This window comes from Watersipora subatra, chromosome 1 (assembly GCF_963576615.1).
Source record: "Watersipora subatra chromosome 1, tzWatSuba1.1, whole genome shotgun sequence".
In the NCBI taxonomy this organism is placed as follows: domain Eukaryota; kingdom Metazoa; phylum Bryozoa; class Gymnolaemata; order Cheilostomatida; family Watersiporidae; genus Watersipora; species Watersipora subatra.
Window position 1 is genome coordinate 2,693,613 of NC_088708.1, and position 17,777 is coordinate 2,711,389.

Here is a 17,777-nt window from a genome sequence, read left to right on the forward strand (position 1 = left end):
GCGCTGTCAGCCTATTCAAAAGGTCTCAGCTTCTCCACATTAAAGTATTCCCCTTGCTATTTGTTTTTCTATATACATTGTATTAGAGTTTCTCATACAATAGGCTACTAGTTTATAGAATTTTAGTGCGTATAGGTATGTGCGGTGATAAGAATATCTAACAATTGGAGAGCTTACACATGGGCCAATGTCGGAGTCCATGTCAGAGCAGATCTCCATGCTAATAGAAGCTGCCACCTACTATTGTGATCATAAACGTTCAAGGCTGCACATGCCAGTGCTAGGGTAAAGAATGTCCATAATTATATTAACATTCATTTGTAGGATTTGCAAATCATTACTCAAACCTTCAAGTCGATGGTAGGTATACAGCTTGGTGAAAATAATCATCAGTCTAGGTGGAGCTGAAGATTTTTGAATGAAGAATGTTTTCTTTTTACATTTTGAAACCGTGATGTTAATCTTGTTAATAGAGATTAATGATAAAGACTATCACCAAAATGAATAAAACAAGATATGTAAGCATAGGACAGTGTTACTTTCCCATACCGATCTGTTCTAAGTCATTTCCTGATTAGAACAGATCTTTAGCATACTTATTGACGCAAATGTGTTTATGTACAGCCAACGATGGTTAACACAACATAAGAAAGATGTGGACAATATCAATTTATTATCAATGCTTTATAAGTGATAAAGATTCAGTCATGAACATAACCCATCACCCTTGTCCCAGAATATATACAGAGTTTATTCACTGAGCTACTTCGGCTTATTGAAACTTGGTCTGTTGAGTCGGGCAGTGCGACCACGTCCCCTTCTCGCTGTTGGAAACCTACTCGGTTGGCCAGAGCTGGAAGGCATGTCAGGGCCACCAGACTGGCTAGTTTCACTTCTCAGAAAAGATCCAGCGGAATCTGCCCTTTCATTTGCTTCCGAAGATGAAACCTGCCAACAAGCTGTAGGCTAACAACTGCGTTATGAAAGGAAGTGGTGAATGTGTTGTGGTCTGTTAGAAATGGCACTGTGACAAAGTAACAGAACATCCTGGCTGCGATTGTTTTCGCCCCATCCTAATATAAGTTAGTAACTATATGAAATATGTGCAAATGTGTCATCCAACCATTGAGGCCAAAAGAGTGAAACTGACGATAAATTTACAAATTTACTTTTCACAAATAGAAATGGCTGTGATTACTAGCATGCAGATACCAGTGCAATAGAACTTGCTAATGGAGAAGACATACCATTTCTTCGGTGGTGCTCCTCGAATGTGCAGAGCTATGCAGCTCCAAATCCGAGTCAGTCGAGACAACATTAGATTGCTCACTGCTTGTACTAGCTGTTGGCAGATCCATGGCACTAGTGCTCGTTGTTGCCCGCTCTTGCACACTCGGGCTCCCGGTCGGTGCTTCCATGACAACGCTTGTACTCTCTGTGGGCATCTCTATGGTATCTCGACAAAATACCATAGATGGTGTCGAAGCGATGCGGTCCGGAAGAATCTCTGCTGCATCTGTGCCGGCAGCCACCATTTGTACACTGTCCACCTCAGCTCTAACAGGGTTAAGGGCGCTTGTGCTGCCAACTGGCCGATTGGCACCTTCAGTTGCACCTGACTCTTGGCCAGCCAGTTCACTGTGCACAGCCATCGGGGCTATAGAATCACCAATTTGTGGTAAATCATCCATAATAGTGGCTGCAAAATAATGTCGAAGTCAGAAAACAAGGCAATATGTTGATAGGTTGCGTAAAATAGTTTATTTAATTAGATATACTGTGGTAGGTTTAGTACGAGGTAGTATATATAGCATATATATACCTACCTTGTTGAGCAAGATCTCCAAAGCCAGCTGATGGAACAGCGGAAGAGGCGAATATAAAAGGGTCGTGACTAGGATTGGGGGAGCTACAAGGAACCATTCTATGAATTAGAATCACACGAAACAGGATTGCTCCAATACAATTAATCAATTAAGAATTAGATGTGAAAGAAGGTCAATAGAGCTCCCATATTAAGTCAAATGAAGATGAACGATAGATTTTAGTAATGAACTTTTACAAGATACTCAGTGGTGTAAGCTAGTCAAACAGTCAATTCTGATTGAACAGCTCACATACCTAACGGCTACAGCGAAGCCATCATTACGGGAAACGGGTAGGGCAAGAGTTGGGGTGCTTGGGACTATCCCATCATCATTTGCATTACTCTCCATTGACACGGTGCCCTGCGACTAAAACAAAGTAATGACACCCAATTGCTTCATTGTGAAACTGTATTTTGAACAAGAACATTGTGAAGAGAATGGTAGATCCATAGAATTAGATCAGCCATGGACAATCGCGGGGTTATTTAGTGCTTGACAACATACCTGATAATGCAAAGATGCTGAATGAGAGGTCATCCTTCTATCAGTGCCCATGCTTGGCTGAGAGCTCGATACAGAGGCTGATGCACTGCCTACACGAAACAACAAGCTCTTATTACAGAAAGCCATGTGGTAGAGCAATACTGACCAACAGCCTAAAAAACTGGTTAGTGTAAACTTGCTGTACAGCATTTCAAATGTAACATTGCCAAAGCGATGCATTTCTTTTGTTGTTTTGCATATGCTTAAACCGTCTTGGTAAACTTTTTCAAGAAACCTAGAGGGTTACCAGAAACAAATCAAATAAGTACTATGAGTTGTTGCTATTTTACAGTCACGATTGTTACTGCCAACCCACAATACGTTTTGCAACGCTGGAGGTATTTGGAGAACATGGTGCTGTATTTAGGAATTTGGAGAACATGGTGCTGTATTTAGTAATTTGGAGAACATGGTGCTGTATTTAGTAATTTGGAGAACATGGTGCTGTATTTAGTAATTTGGAGAACATGGTGCTGTATTTAGTAATTTGGAGAACATGGTGCTGTATTTAGTAATTTGGAGAACATGGTGCTGTGTTTAGGAATTTGGAGAACATGGTGCTGTATTTAGGAATTTGGAGAACATGGTGCTGTATTTAGTAATTTGGAGAACATGGTGCTGTATTTAGTAATTTGGAGAACATGGTGCTGTATTTAGTAATTTGGAGAACATGGTGCTGTATTTAGTAATTTGGAGAACATGGTGCTGTATTTAGTAATTTGGAGAACATGGTGCTGTGTTTAGGAATTTGGAGAACATGGTGCTGTATTTAGGAATTTGGAGAACATGGTGCTGTATTTAGTAATTTGGAGAACATGGTGCTGTATTTAGTAATTTGGAGAACATGGTGCTGTATTTAGGAATTTGGAGAACATGGTGCTGTATTTAGTAATTTGGAGAACATGGTGCTGTATTTAGTAATTTGGAGAACATGGTGCTGTATTTAGTAATTTGGAGAACATGGTGCTGTGTTTAGGAATTTGGAGAACATGGTGCTGTATTTAGGAATTTGGAGAACATGGTGCTGTATTTAGTAATTTGGAGAACATGGTGCTGTATTTAGTAATTTGGAGAACATGGTGCTGTATTTAGGAATTTGGAGAACATGGTGCTGTATTTAGTAATTTGGAGAACATGGTGCTGTATTTAGGAATTTGGAGAACATGGTGCTGTATTTAGTAATTTGGAGAACATGGTGCTGTATTTAGGTATTTGGAGAACATGGTGCTGTATTTAAAGAAGAGGTTATGAGGTAACGTAAGACTAATTTTGCTTCTCTGTCTCATATGTCTTTTTTTTATTAAATGGTGTTATTGAAGTTATTGTTTTGTTAATTGTTTGGATGAAACCACCTCATTATGTAGTAGTATTAGCGCTAGTTCCTTCAGCGTCTGCCGTAACAGTGGCTAGTAACTGTATGAGCACCACGCAAGTAACCTTTATTAGAGTTATTAGCTGTGCTACCCGGCGTTGCCCGGGTAATAAAAAGTCTGGACAGAAAATTGATTTGTGTTTAACATATAACAACATTTACCATTCTAACTTCAAACTACATATCATGAGAGAAGTATTTTGTGCAGTTGAAACAAATTAAGAGAAAAATGAAAACAACTGTAAAGGTTTTAAAACTTTGTCAAACAACTATAACTTTCAAGCTATTAGCCTGGCACATTGCCAATGGAAAATTGCAGTAAGCTGCTAGGCTTCTAATGATGGTACTCTATAACATTGCGTCAGCATTGTTGTCCAGCTGCAGTTATTCTAATAATAGCTACAGCCGGAATGCAGATAGACATATGACATACGACACATGGACATACTTTGAGAAATATATATATATACATGTATATATACAATGTAGATTAGTCATAACTACCCATTGCCTGTCTCAAGTGGTCTCAAAGGAATATGGAAATTGGATCAATAACTGTCACGCAGCAAAATCATTGTGAAAAAAGGATGGTGCTAGGCCAACACTCAGAAGAGCACATGTTATACAGAAATGATCAACCGCACTCGTAGAATCAAAAGAGATATTGTCTTGAAGTCAACTAGGCTATAATAACTAAAAAGCCATGTGGGATAGCACATCTGACCAACTGGCTACAAGCCAAAACAACTGATCCGTCTAAATTCCTCTACAACATTGATTTGGAAGTAAAAATATAGCTAAAACATACCAGGCATCCTAACACAGGAATATGTTGAAACATTAGCCGACCAAACAACTGAAATGGTTTTGCTAGGTTTCAGTTGAAGCTAAAACATTTAGTTATCATTTGTTATCGTATACCTTCAAATACAAGCAAATCTAGAAAAACCGCCCTGAAATCAGAAAAGTTGTAAGAGTTCACATATAAGCTGACTATATAAATCGTAATAGTACATACCTAGCAAAGTAGAAAGTTGCGGAAATGAAACAAAATGTTTCTGATTGTTGAGAAGTTGTAAAATTAGCAAATTACCAATTTCCGCTTAATCGAAAGGAAACAATCATCTGTTTGCATTGAGCCAATGAAAAACATGTTTGCATCATCGCTTCTTTGTGATGATCAGATGATCCTTTGGAATGGAGTATTACAGCTCCTTTCCATAGGTTTCACAAATTGTAGATCAATGAATTTCTGATTATCTATTGGCCAATAGTACGTGTAGTTTATGTTTAACAGTAATAATAATGCAATAAACTATAGTAATAGTGGTAACTCATCTGACTTGGAACCTGCTGAGCTTGTCAACCCCGATAGTATGAAGAGGACAAAAGAGTGTCCGAACTGTTTCTGCAACACCTTTGTGACATTTTTGGCATCAGATGATGTAAAACTTTATGCTAATTAATTTGGTCAAATGGTATGACGTTTTAACCGCGGCAATATGAAATATTTGGTTTTACCAAATATGCGAGTGTCTGCATAAAAAATTTATTTGATAACGATAGAGTTAATGGTAGTGGTAACCATTATTGTTATGTTGTGCTTTTATTAATAAAGTTGAGTTAATAAAAGTTCGAGTAGAAGTTGTTGAAATTAAGTTAGCATAATGTCATTTCATTTGCTTTCAATCAGAGTTATAAGCCGGACTCCTTAATTTAGGAATTTTTTTTGCGTTAAAAAGTCGGCTTATACGCGGGGAATATATGGTAATTTTTTTCATAACCAAGTTTTACTTCTCACAGACATTACTGCCCCATTGAGATTAAATAAGCAACAATTCCATAATACTCCGCAGATGATGTAAGAGAGAATTTAGAGACCAGTTGTCCCCATCATGCTCAGTTCTGTTCAGTTTAAAACAAATGCCATACTAAATACGGAATAGTTGACAATAAAGAAATTAGCTGCAGTCAACAAATTAAATAAAATTAAGTATTACGAACCATAAATCTGATTACCTAAAAACCTTGTTTACCTGAAAATGTATAATGAAACCATATCTTGCTGTTCCATCAGATTATATTTCAAGCTTTTAAGTGATTAGCCCTAAGTGAACCATATAACACTATTGTTTTTTTAAAAATTTATCTATAGACACGTAAACATTTTTCTTAAATATAATAGTGTCTGAATAACACATAAAAATTGAAGATATTTTTTAATTCTGCAAATTCAAATTTTTACATTTTTGAACAAACTATTTCTTTATAACGTTTAACACGTGCAAATGCGTTACAAATGATTGTACGCACAGCTCTGCGTTGGAGAACAGCTGCTGACTATTTTTCAAAGGTATCCGGACAGGCTAGTAAAGGTTTAAGAGAAGCGTGTATTACTACACACCAACGTTGGAGGATTGCTCATCGATCGTTATAATATCACTGCTTCCATCATCATCTTCCTCTTCGTAGGCTTCTTCTTCTTCTAGCCCGATTCCTTCACCTCCATCTTCTTCTTCCGAGGCCAGCCCTTCACCTTGCACATCTTGCTCTTCCTCGTACTCGGAGTTTGAATCTTCACCCTCGGTAGAGGGTTCCATTTCGGACTGAAGTATAAGAAAGCTAGTATAGCGCAATCTGTATTTGCAAAGACAAGACTGCAAAGTGAGATCGAGGAATTGATATTTATAACGCGCTATCTGTTATTCCACGCTGATGGAAAGAAACCAACATACACCTCAAACAGCAACATAAGGTTTGTAGATGACTCTAGGAGTAATACTGGTCTAAAGGCGAATAACTTAAATAACAGAGCTACTAAAAGTACTTCTTAAACGTATACGCTTGTTCTATACTCATGTACAAATACACATACATTACAATTGACTTGCTTGCTTGATTTTGTTATACAGCTGCCATTTTTTTCTTAAATACAATGTATCATAAAATGTCGCTTGTATCATAAGATGTCGCTTGTATCAAAAGATGTCGCTTGTATCAAAAGATGTCGCTTGTATCATAAGATGTCGCTTGTATCAAAAGATGTCGCTTGTATCATAAGATGTCACTTGTATCATAAGATGTCACTTGTATCATAAGATGTCACTTGTATCATAAGATGTCACTTGTATCATAATGTCACTTGTATCATAAGATGTCACTTGTATCATAAGATGTCACTTGTATCATAATATGTCACTTGTATCATAATATGTCACTTGTATCATAAGATGTCACTCGTATCATAAGATGTCACTTGTATCTTAAGATGTCACTCGTATCATATGTCACTTGTATCATAAGATGTCACTTGTATCATAAGATGTCACTTGTATCATAAGATGCCACTTGTATCATAATATGTCACTTTTATCATAATATGTCATTAGTTTACAAACATGTCACTTGTATCATAATATGTCACATTATTAAAACGTGTCACTCGTATCAAATGTGTCAACGGTGTCGTAACGTGTTGCCTATATCATAATGTACCGCCTGTATCATGTGTCACTTTTATCACACTGTCTCTTGTAACAGTTTTGTTTCTCTTAACATTGTATCTATTATAATATTGAATCTCTTGTATCATTATATTCCTTTGTAGCCGCTTGTCTCTAGCAGCATTATTGACAGACTCGGCCCTGCTAAATCAATCTTCTTATAAATGCCACAGCTGTTCTCAGAAAAGAGATGCATACCTCACTACGGTCCTCCATCGCAGTATTTCTCAACTCTTGACGATTCTGGAATATAAAATGTACAGATATTAGACATTTTATGCATTCTAATATATGGAAAGACGTGTTGCAATCAACTATGAGACAATAAATGTGGCTACATTTACCTGCATTGGCTCCGCTTCGTCCTCGTCACTTGACACAATGACAATGACATCTGCCTCAGCTGTGCTACGGTCTGCCACCTGCTCATTTGAACTAGGAACATTCTTAGCAAAACCAGCGATCGCAGAAGTGTCATGTAATTCTTCACCGAGTTGTTCGGTGTGATGCTCAGATAGTTCTGGTGCTGGAGCAGATGTCAGTTTGAGGTGAGGGATGCTTGAGCTGGGCAGTGACTCTGATCCGTATTCATGTGTAACGAAATCTTCCTGAAAGAAACAATGGCAGAGGAAACTAACATTGAAAATGCATGCAATCGGTACGTAAAACGGAGTGATATGTGAGACGGGGTGGTATATAAGACGGAGTGGTATGTGAGACAGAGTGGTATATAATAGAGTTGCCTCGATTTTGGTATCGGAATTGGCGCCAATATGGGTGTTAAGTATTTGAATCGGTATCGTGCGATGTTTTCGAAAAATCTGAGAATTTCGATACTTTTTACAGATCAACTATATAGCAGAAACCGTATTTTAGCCTGCTACACTAATAAAAAAAATCATCAGCTGCAAGCTCCTCACTTTTACCTAATGAATTTAGAGCCTGTCATACAATTTATTTCATGTCTATAGCCTGATCAACACAGCTGAGGAACCTTTTTGCTTTAGTCAGGACATAATCACAAAGTGTGGTATTTCCCAATTACAGCGAAAGGATTTATTGCAGCCAATCACGAAAAAGATAACAAAGACAGGAAACAAGAATGCAGTGTAATATTTCTATTTACTAGCATTACGAAAGTAATTTGAACAGTCGATGCATAAAGTTATCTATCACTCTCTTGATCCTGACGATAAAATGTATCGTATAAAAAACGGTAACCACAGTGGATTATCATTATTTAACCTGTCCTCCATCATCTGTGTCAAATGAGTCCCCCTTCAGTACGACTGGCTACATTGGTAGTGATAGAAAAAAGATACTTCTTACTGAGAGAATTGAATCACTAATGGTGATTAAAAGAGACGTTGATTTGCTCTAAACATGTACAGGCGCAGCAGTTCATCCAGCAATAGAAGAGAGGCTTCATTATCAGAGAGAGAACTGTACCACTAACAGTAATTACCTTTATTTACAAATTACAAGAAACATGGACTGTTTTGTTACTACATGCACGGTATGTCAGTATGTGAATATGTATATATATTTTCGCTATAAATACAAACAAATAAATACAATAGTTATATTTTTTTGCACCATGTTTCTATTTGCATAATAAAATGAACTATCTAAAGCCTGGGTTCCCATATCGATCAAAACGTTTGTGACGTTAGGCTCGGCGGCATCTGTTCACATAAAAGCTGCATCGCTAAACATAATCGCGTATTCAAATAAAATGTTCGCTCGCCACGCCGTTACTATGATGGTGACCTTCACCCGTACAATGCATTTCGGGAAGATTTTGCCTGCGGTCTTTTGCGAAATTTGAACAGCGCTAAAGTATTGCGTTGCCGCTGGTACCTGGCGCGTAGGTTCCCATTTCCCCGCTAATAGCCTGCGGTGCTGTCGCCAGTGCTTTGCGACGCATATGGGAACCAGGCTTATGCAACACAAGATCTGAATCGTTATCTGAATTAGAATATTTTTCAATAAGGATCGGTATATCGGATCGGTATCTGAATCGGCTGATGAATTTAGAATCAGGGCATATCTAGTATATAAGATGGAGTGGTATGCGAGACGGAATGGTATGCGAGACGGAGTGGTATGCGAGACGGAGTGGTATGCGAGACGGAGTGGTATGTAAGACGGAGTGGTATGCAAGACGGAGTGGTATGCGAGACGTAGTGGTATGCAAAACGGAATGGTATGCGAGACGAACTGGTATGCGGGACGAAGTGGTGTGTCAGACGAAGTGGTATATAAGACGAAGTGGTATGCGAGACGAAGTGGTATGCGAGACGAAGTGGTATGCGAGACGAAGTGGTATGCGAGACGAAGTGGTATGTAAGACGGAGTGGTATGCGAGACGGAGTGGTATGCGAGACGGAGTGGTATGCGAGACGGAGTGGTATGCGAGACGGAGTGGTATGCGAGACGGAGTGGTATGCGAGACGGAGTGGTATGTAAGACGGAGTGGTATGCGAGACGGAGTGGTATGCGAGACGGAGTGATATGCGAGACGGAGTGGTATGTAAAACGGAGTGGTATGTAAGACGGAGTGGTATGTGAGACGGAGTGGTATGTAAGACGGAATGGCGTGTGAGACGAAGTGGTGTGTGAGCGGAGTGGTGTGTGAGACGGAGTGGTATATAAGACGGAGTGGTATATAAGACGGAGTGGTATGTAAGACAGAGTGGTATGTAAGACAGAGTAGTAAAGGAAATGAACTAGCGCATACATGTATACAGTAATACTTCAACATACGAGTGCTCCAACGCACGAGAAACTTGAGATACGAGCTAGCTTTTAAGCAAGTTTTAGCACTAACATACGAGCCATGTTTGAGATACGAGCACGTGAGTCAGTTGCCAAGTATGACGGAGGCGTTTTATGAGAACAGCATCACTCTGTAATTTTCAACTGCTCAGGTTATACTTTTGCACCATGTTTTTTGTGCGCGATTTTCAGAGCAGAATTTTGTGAATTAAAAGTACTGTGCGTAGACCGAAAGTTTGCCAGTAAAATGAAAGATAATGGAAAGAAAAAGCAAATGATAACAATTGATATTAAACGGAAAATTATTGAAAAATATGGGAAATGTGTATGCGTGATTGAGCTAGCTCAGCAATATGACAGAAATACATCCGCAATTATTAAACAGAAGAATTATATTCAGGGCATTTAGTTCGCAAAAGGACTAACCATAGTTTCTAAACGGCGCAGCGATCTTCGCGACCGCTGATGAAGAGACTGCTCAGGCATTAGATAAAAGATAAACAATTGGCCAGTGACAGCGTAACTGAAACGATGCTATGTGAAAAGGCTGGGGCTATCTATCAAAACTATAAACATTCGGACAAGTTGGCTAATGGTCGTGCATTAACCCTTTGTGACGACACCTGTGTTCATCCTAATCGCAACATGTTGAAAGGGCGACAAAGGCAAACGTCCTTATATAGGTTTATCTTAAAACGGCCGGCTAGTTGTGAAAGCGAAACAAAGGAAAAATTAGCTAACCAGCAAGAAACTTAAAACTATGAAGGCCGAAGAAATTTTAATTTTAAAAATTAAAGTTTGCTTTTAGGTTTGCTTCTAAGTTTGTCTTTTAAGACTTTGATAAAATCCAAATTTATCAAAGTCAACTGTTGTAATGAAGGATAACTTATATCCCCCTTTTTGGCAAATGCTAGCGTTAGCTGCTATTGCATGTATTTAATTTTACATTTTAATTAATCACATTTCCTTGCATTATTTTTTATTTGTTGCTTTTTGAAAGCATGTGGTAAGTTAGGACAATAACCAACATGTTCTTTCTGTTACAATATCTTGTTTTCAGTGTTTTATTTGCATTTTTTTAGAGTATGGAAACCAATCAATATATATTTAATTGTTCTATATATAAATAAATTGCACCAACATGCGAGTAAATTGACATATGAGCTCAGTCTCTGAACGCATTAAGCTCGTAAGTCGAAGTATGACTGTATATGATAAGTTCATGTATACACGAAGGGCATACTTGCAAAGTGTTGATGCTTTGCGAAGTTTGATCTTCTGCTTCTTGGGTGCTTTCTTCCTCCTGAATATAAAAACTAATCGTAAACAAGTAAAAAGGATAACATACCAGAGAATTGGTAAAGTTGAAAATCTCATTTACAGAATAACCGTAAAGCGAATATGGCGAGGCTATACCTTTCACTTACACAAAATAAAAAAGAGACAAGAATATTAGCAACTGTGAACTATTTCAAAGCACATATCTGAACTAACACTCATATATAACCAACACGAAAAGGCTATATAAATAAGCGCGCATGCAAAGTAATGGGTTCTTTCGGGACCACCACACACAATTTAATCACCTATCAATGAACAGTCAATCACACCAAAAAGTTTAACAAGTTAGGTGATATCTATTACAGACCTTCGAGCGCTTAACTATGGGTGGATCACTTTCCTCATCGGCCTCATACTCATCTCTGCTCCTTTTACCTCTGCTCACTTCAGCCTCATTACTTACTCTAGGATGGCCATCTGTACCTTCCACATCTGTCAGTCAGCCAAAGAAAAGGCTGTTAATTAACAAGCAGACACATACCCTACATGTGTTTGAACAAGGTGATACCATGGATGTGTTTCAACAAGGAGATACCCTGGATGTGTTTCAACAAGGAGATACCCTGAATGTGTTTCAACAAGGAGATACCCTGAATGTGTTTCAACAAGAAGATACCCTGAATGTGTTTAAACAAGGAGATACCCTGAGTGTGTTTCAACAAGGGGATACCCTGAATGTGTTCCAACAAGAAGATACCCTGAATGTGTTTCAATAAGGAGATACCCTGAATGTGTTTCAACAAGATGATATCCTGAATGTGTTTTAACAAGGAGACACCCTGAATGTGTTTTAACAAGGAGATACCCTGAATGTGTTTCAACAAGGTGATACCCTACATGTGTTTGAACAAGGTAATACCCTGGATGTGTTTCAACAAGGAGATACCCTGAATGTGTTTCAACAAGGAGATACCCTGAATGTGTTTCAACAAGGAGATACCCTGAATGTGTTTCAACAAGGAGATACCCTGGATGTGTTTCAACAAGAAGATACCCTGAATGTGTTTCAACGAGGAGATACCCTGAATGTGTTTCAACAAGAAGATACCCTGAATGTGTTTCAATAAGGAGATACCCTGAATGTGTTTAAACAAGGAGATACCCTGGATGTGTTTCAACAAGGAGATACCCTGAATGTGTTTAAACAAGGAGATACCCTGAATGTGTTTCAACAAGGAGATACCCTGAATGTGTTTCAACAAGAAGATACCCTGAATGTGTTTCAATAAGGAGATACCCTGAATGTGTTTTAACAAGGAGACACCCTGAATGTGTTTTAACAAGGAGACACCCTGAATGTGTTTTAACAAGGAGATACCCTGAATGTGTTTAAACAAGGAGATACCCTGAATGTGTTTCAACAAGGAGATACCCTAAATGTGTTTCAACAAGAAGATACCCTGAATGTGTTTCAATAAGGAGATACCCTGAATGTGTTTTAACAAGGAGACACCCTGAATGTGTTTTAACAAGGCGACACCCTAGATGTGTTTTAACAAGGAGATACCTAATTGCGGGCTGTGGGTTAGCAAGGAGACATCTTGGTTGTTGGTTAACAAGAAAAAATAGAAACAACAAAAACAAACACTATTTCAATAATAGACTCGTCTTCATTTTTACAAAGGCCAGCAGATCCTATGTGACATTCCTCGTGAAGCCAGTTCAACCTAATTGCCAGCCAAATTCAAATGAAAAAGAATAGCAATTATTGAAATTAGTATCGACTCACGTGTGCTGCTAGTTGCCAGAGAAGAGTATCTGCTTCGGTCTTCTGTATCTGGCACATCACTGCCACTGAGAGCGGCACTCTGAGATGCTACGACTGCGGCAACGTGAGAGAGTAGAGGAGCTGCTGAGGTGGTGACAGCATTAGATAACGGTGAAGCAGTGTTTACAAAAGGAACAATGGAAGAAGTTGAGCCAGCTGGTGGCATATCTGTAGACTCCAAAGATGTAGCATTAGTTTGAGGGGAAACAACTGATGTGTGAGAAGCCTGTGGAGAAAGGGGCTGCACTGAGAGCCTTGAAGCTGCACTGACCATTGGTGTAGAAGAAGTGGCCATCTGTACTGGCGAGTGAGTGGAACCAACCAGTTGAGTAACAGGATATCCGTCTGAACCACTTGTTGATATCGCATTGGAGCTTGGTGAGGCAATGGAAGTAGGAGAAACGATTCCAACCATAGGCTCTAAATTATCCAAAAATAAAATGTAATGCGAAGTCAGAACACGCAACTAGCGAAGTTAGGCTTGAACATGCTTGTGATGCGTCAAACATATTTAGGGTTGAAACAAGTTTACATATTTGATGTATTTTAACTTATTATTAACTTTACGAGAGAAAAATTTCAAGGGTTTATTATGGAACAGCGATAAGCGAGTTAAAGGCATCTTCAGCGGAGGTACTTAAGTGGAAACCAAAAGATTGAAGCAGAATGTTTCCAATATAAGAACGACTCAACTGTAGACAAACCGAGTTACAAAAACAAGGCAAAAATATCAGTACAATGGGTAATAAGTTACATTGAAAAACACTACAAATATAGAGACGTGTACATGGCAGTTGAAAAATCCAAAATTATGATTTCTGATAGCACGATGCATTTGTTACCGAAAAAAAAGAAAAACGAAAAAGAAAAAACATGTTACGAAAAAGAAAAGCATTTACCTTCATGAACAGTTGAAAGTTCTTGCGGTTCAACTACAGCTTCCTGAAGTTCGCTTAGGTTAGTTGTAGGTAAAACCAGTGCTTCTTGTGGTTCACTCTGGCTCGTTGTAGGTAAAACTAGAGCCTCCTGTGGTTCACTCTGGCTGGTTGTAGGTAAAACCAGAGCTTCCTGTGGTTCACTCTGGCTGGTTGTAGGTAAAACTAGAGCTTCCTGTGGTTCAACCTGGCTGGTTGTAGGTAAAACTACAGCTTCCTGTGGTTCAACCTGGCTAGTTGTGGGTAAAACTACAGCTTCCTGTGGTTCAACCTGACTAGTTGTAGGTAGAACTACAGCTTCCTGTGGTTCACTTTGATTCGGTGTAGGCATGACAGTAGCAGTTGGCTGTTTAGGAGGCTGTGACATAGGTCGCACTTCAATGGTTCGCACTTGTGACCTTTTAGTTTCAGTACTGAAATATGCAGAGTGCATAAGGAAGAACAGCATAGGCAAAAAAATAGAAAGTGTGTATAAAACAGCAGTTAATACTTACCTTCCTGTGGTGTGGCCGGTCTGACCTCCAGAGGGTCCACTGACAGACTTGTCTCCAATTAAACTAAACAACTTGGCTTGTGACTCTTCTAATTGAAGTTCTAAAAGACCACAAATAGAGAGTGAACATCGAACATTTCAGAACAAGAAAACAAAAACATGTAACCATGTGACATGTGTAGCGTGTGACATGTGTAGCGTGTGACATGTGTAGCGTGTGACATGTGTAGCGTGTGACATCTGTAGCGTGTGACATGTGTAGCGTGTGACATGTGTAGCGTGTGACATGTGTAGCGTGTGACATGTGTAACACATGACTGCAACCATGGCAGTCACGTGTGACATGTGTAACACGTGACTGCAACCATGGCAGTCACTGGTCAACTTTGTAAGAACAAACAAAATGGAACAGGTTGAAAGTGGATGCAGCCCCAGCCATTAAGTAATACTATTAAATGGATTACCTAACTCTTGCTTTGCTAATTGAATTGCAGATATCTCCTTTTGCTTTTTCTCAATATCGTCCTTTTGCTTTTGAACTTTAGGCTTTAAACTTTTGCCCACAAACTCTTTGAGTGTTGTATGCTTATGCGTTACGTCCTTCAGTTCTGCAGAAGCTTTGCTATAATTATCCTTTTCCATTGCCAATTCCTGTAAATTGCTCAATGACATAACAAGGCTAAAGTTTTCATAATTAAGCAAAGAATATAAATTGAGACTACAAAAAGTAGAAAAAAACTGCGACATGACAACATCTAAAGTTTCTTTGAGATGGTGTCAAACCTGCTGAACATGCTCAAGTTGTTCTTGGCTTTCTTTAGCCTGTGATTTCAATTGCTCCACATTTGCCTTCAAGGAGCTAATCTCCTCATCTTGAGCAGTAACTGTCTCTTTCAGGGTTGCCAATTCTGTTTGTAGCTTTGCTCCATCTGTAAAATATTTACAATAAATGTTATTACGTTTCTATCACCTACTTCTATCACTCTGTCAACTACTCAGGAGCCACTATGACACACTGTCACCTACTAAGGATCCACTATGACACACTCTCAAATACTAAAGCGCCACTATGACACACTGTCAAATACTAAGGAGCCACTATGACACTCTGTCAACTACTCAGGAACAACTATGACACACTGTCAATTACTCAGGAGCCACTATAACACACTGTCATTTACTAAGGAGCCACTATGACACACTGTCACCTACTCAGGAGCAACTATGACACACTGTCACCTACTCAGAAGCCACTATGACACACTGTCAACTACTAAGGAGCCAATATGACACACTGTCACCTACTCAGGAGCAACTATGACACACTGTCACCTACTCAGAAGCCACTATGACACACTGTCAACTACTAAGGAGCCAATATGACACACTGTCACCTACTCAGGAGCCACTATGACACACTGTCACCTACTCAGGAGCCACTATGACACACTGTCACCTACCCAAGAGCCGCTATGACGTACTGTCAACTACTAAGGAGCAACTATGACACACTGTCACCTACTTAGGAGCCACTATGACACACTGTCACCTACTCAGGAGCCACTATGACACACTGTCGCCAACCAGCTCATATGACATAATGATCTTCTGTTAGCTAGGCTGAAGTAGACCTACCTGATCTAATGGGGTCCCACAATGGTAAATGTATGTCGAGTTGACCGATGCTACGGGTAACATAATGGTAAATGTATGTCGAGTTGACAGATGCTACGGGTAACGTAATAGTAAATTTATGTTGAGTTGACAGATGCTACGGGTAACATGATGGTGATAGAATAATAATAATACTATCAGCAGCTTAATAAGATTCATATAAATGGATCCTCATCAACTGCAGGTTAAAAAACCTCTCCTGTTTGTATGCGTGGAACCAACCAGATGTGCTGGGAAGAGCGCTTCCAGTGGTGGTCTTAGCTTCCTCTGAGGCTGTCAGAGCTTTGCTCTCATCCAGCAGTTTGGTATATTTGTTCTTGTAGCTTCTGCCCAGTCTCTTAAGCTGTACAAGAGAATTACATTAACTGAGTTAAATGAGTATGAGCAATGAGTATTTCTACTACTACAGAGTACTCGCTAAGTAACCTATAAAATGCCTGTCAATTTCAGGGGCAAAGGATTTACCTGCCCACTATAATTATACAATAATGACTACAACTAAATAGTGTGCGTATTCATTCTCCAAGAATTCCTATGTCATTATAGCTATGAAAATGATTATAAGTAGGCTATTTTTAGTGAGCGCTGACCAAATCTTCCACCGAGAGAATAGACATGACATAATTTAATATGAAGTCTAGTGAAAAATGACAAAATGTAGCTTCTGTTCATATGAAGAAGAAATCTGTAAAATATTACACATGCCTTGCAAGAGTTATCAACTCCCTAAAAAGGGGCATATCGGAATAGGAGTAAATCGGAAAGTAGGAGAGGTAATGGCTAAAGCTATGAAAGCAAAGCACGATAGATACACACTTCATTGATCATTGAATCCTTTTTGGTGACTTCTTCCTTGTGCTTCGTACTGGCAGCATCAGCCTCTGAAAGTTTATTCTGTAGTTCGGTCATAACACTGTTAAGCTTTTCTTTCTCCTCCCTGTGACAACCGATAAACAAGCATATGGCTGGTGTGAAACGTTTGCCAAGTGCTACATAAATCAATGAGGAAAGGCAGCGAGGTATACACGAGTAAGTGAACGCAACACATCCATATTTTGTTAAGAGATTTCAACTTACTCGGCAGAAGTTATGGAGGCTTTGAGCTTGCCAACCTCATTATTGAGCCTTTGTATTTGTGCCGCGGCACTTGCAGCCGATTTCTTCATCTGCTCTATCTCTGCCCTAAAAAATGAGATTGTAAAACGATTGTAAGCAAACATACCGCCATAAATTAAAAAATAACTCCAAACCTTTACAGCATCTGTTTATGCATCTGCTAAAAAAAACACATTTTACCCATGTTTTGTCGATTCATCCGCTTTTTCACGATTGTGTTTTTCGACAAGCATGCTGGACCGTTGTTTCCAGTGCTCAACAGTCTTTTGCAAAGACACTTTCTCCCCCTCAAGATTCTGGTTAAACATAGTCAATTGGGCAGACTTGCTCTCCAGTGAAGACAACGATGTCTGCAGCTCCAACACCTAAAAAAATTGATTTCGAGT

At 39.1% G+C, this 17,777-nt stretch overlaps 1 protein-coding gene across 1 annotated transcript in view; it reads right to left on the minus strand.

Annotated features, from left to right (window-relative positions):
• Nucleotides 1-663: 663 nt before the first annotated feature.
• LOC137386112 (nucleoprotein TPR-like) overlaps nt 664-17,777 on the minus strand; it is a 58,184-nt gene continuing 41,070 nt past the window's right edge. Inside the window, exons 27-45 of the mRNA XM_068072812.1 lie at nt 17,572-17,756; nt 17,353-17,457; nt 17,092-17,212; nt 16,498-16,618; nt 15,385-15,530; nt 15,066-15,252; nt 14,603-14,702; nt 14,073-14,521; nt 13,135-13,593; nt 11,713-11,837; nt 11,308-11,367; nt 7,631-7,894; nt 7,485-7,529; nt 6,188-6,389; nt 2,373-2,461; nt 2,122-2,234; nt 1,827-1,909; nt 1,248-1,699; nt 664-948 (exon numbers count right to left, since the gene is read on the minus strand). Coding sequence (XP_067928913.1) covers nt 763-948; nt 1,248-1,699; nt 1,827-1,909; nt 2,122-2,234; nt 2,373-2,461; nt 6,188-6,389; nt 7,485-7,529; nt 7,631-7,894; nt 11,308-11,367; nt 11,713-11,837; nt 13,135-13,593; nt 14,073-14,521; nt 14,603-14,702; nt 15,066-15,252; nt 15,385-15,530; nt 16,498-16,618; nt 17,092-17,212; nt 17,353-17,457; nt 17,572-17,756 — 3,492 coding nt within the window. The 3' untranslated portion in view covers nt 664-762. The remainder of the gene's footprint in view (nt 949-1,247; nt 1,700-1,826; nt 1,910-2,121; nt 2,235-2,372; nt 2,462-6,187; nt 6,390-7,484; nt 7,530-7,630; nt 7,895-11,307; nt 11,368-11,712; nt 11,838-13,134; nt 13,594-14,072; nt 14,522-14,602; nt 14,703-15,065; nt 15,253-15,384; nt 15,531-16,497; nt 16,619-17,091; nt 17,213-17,352; nt 17,458-17,571; nt 17,757-17,777) is intronic.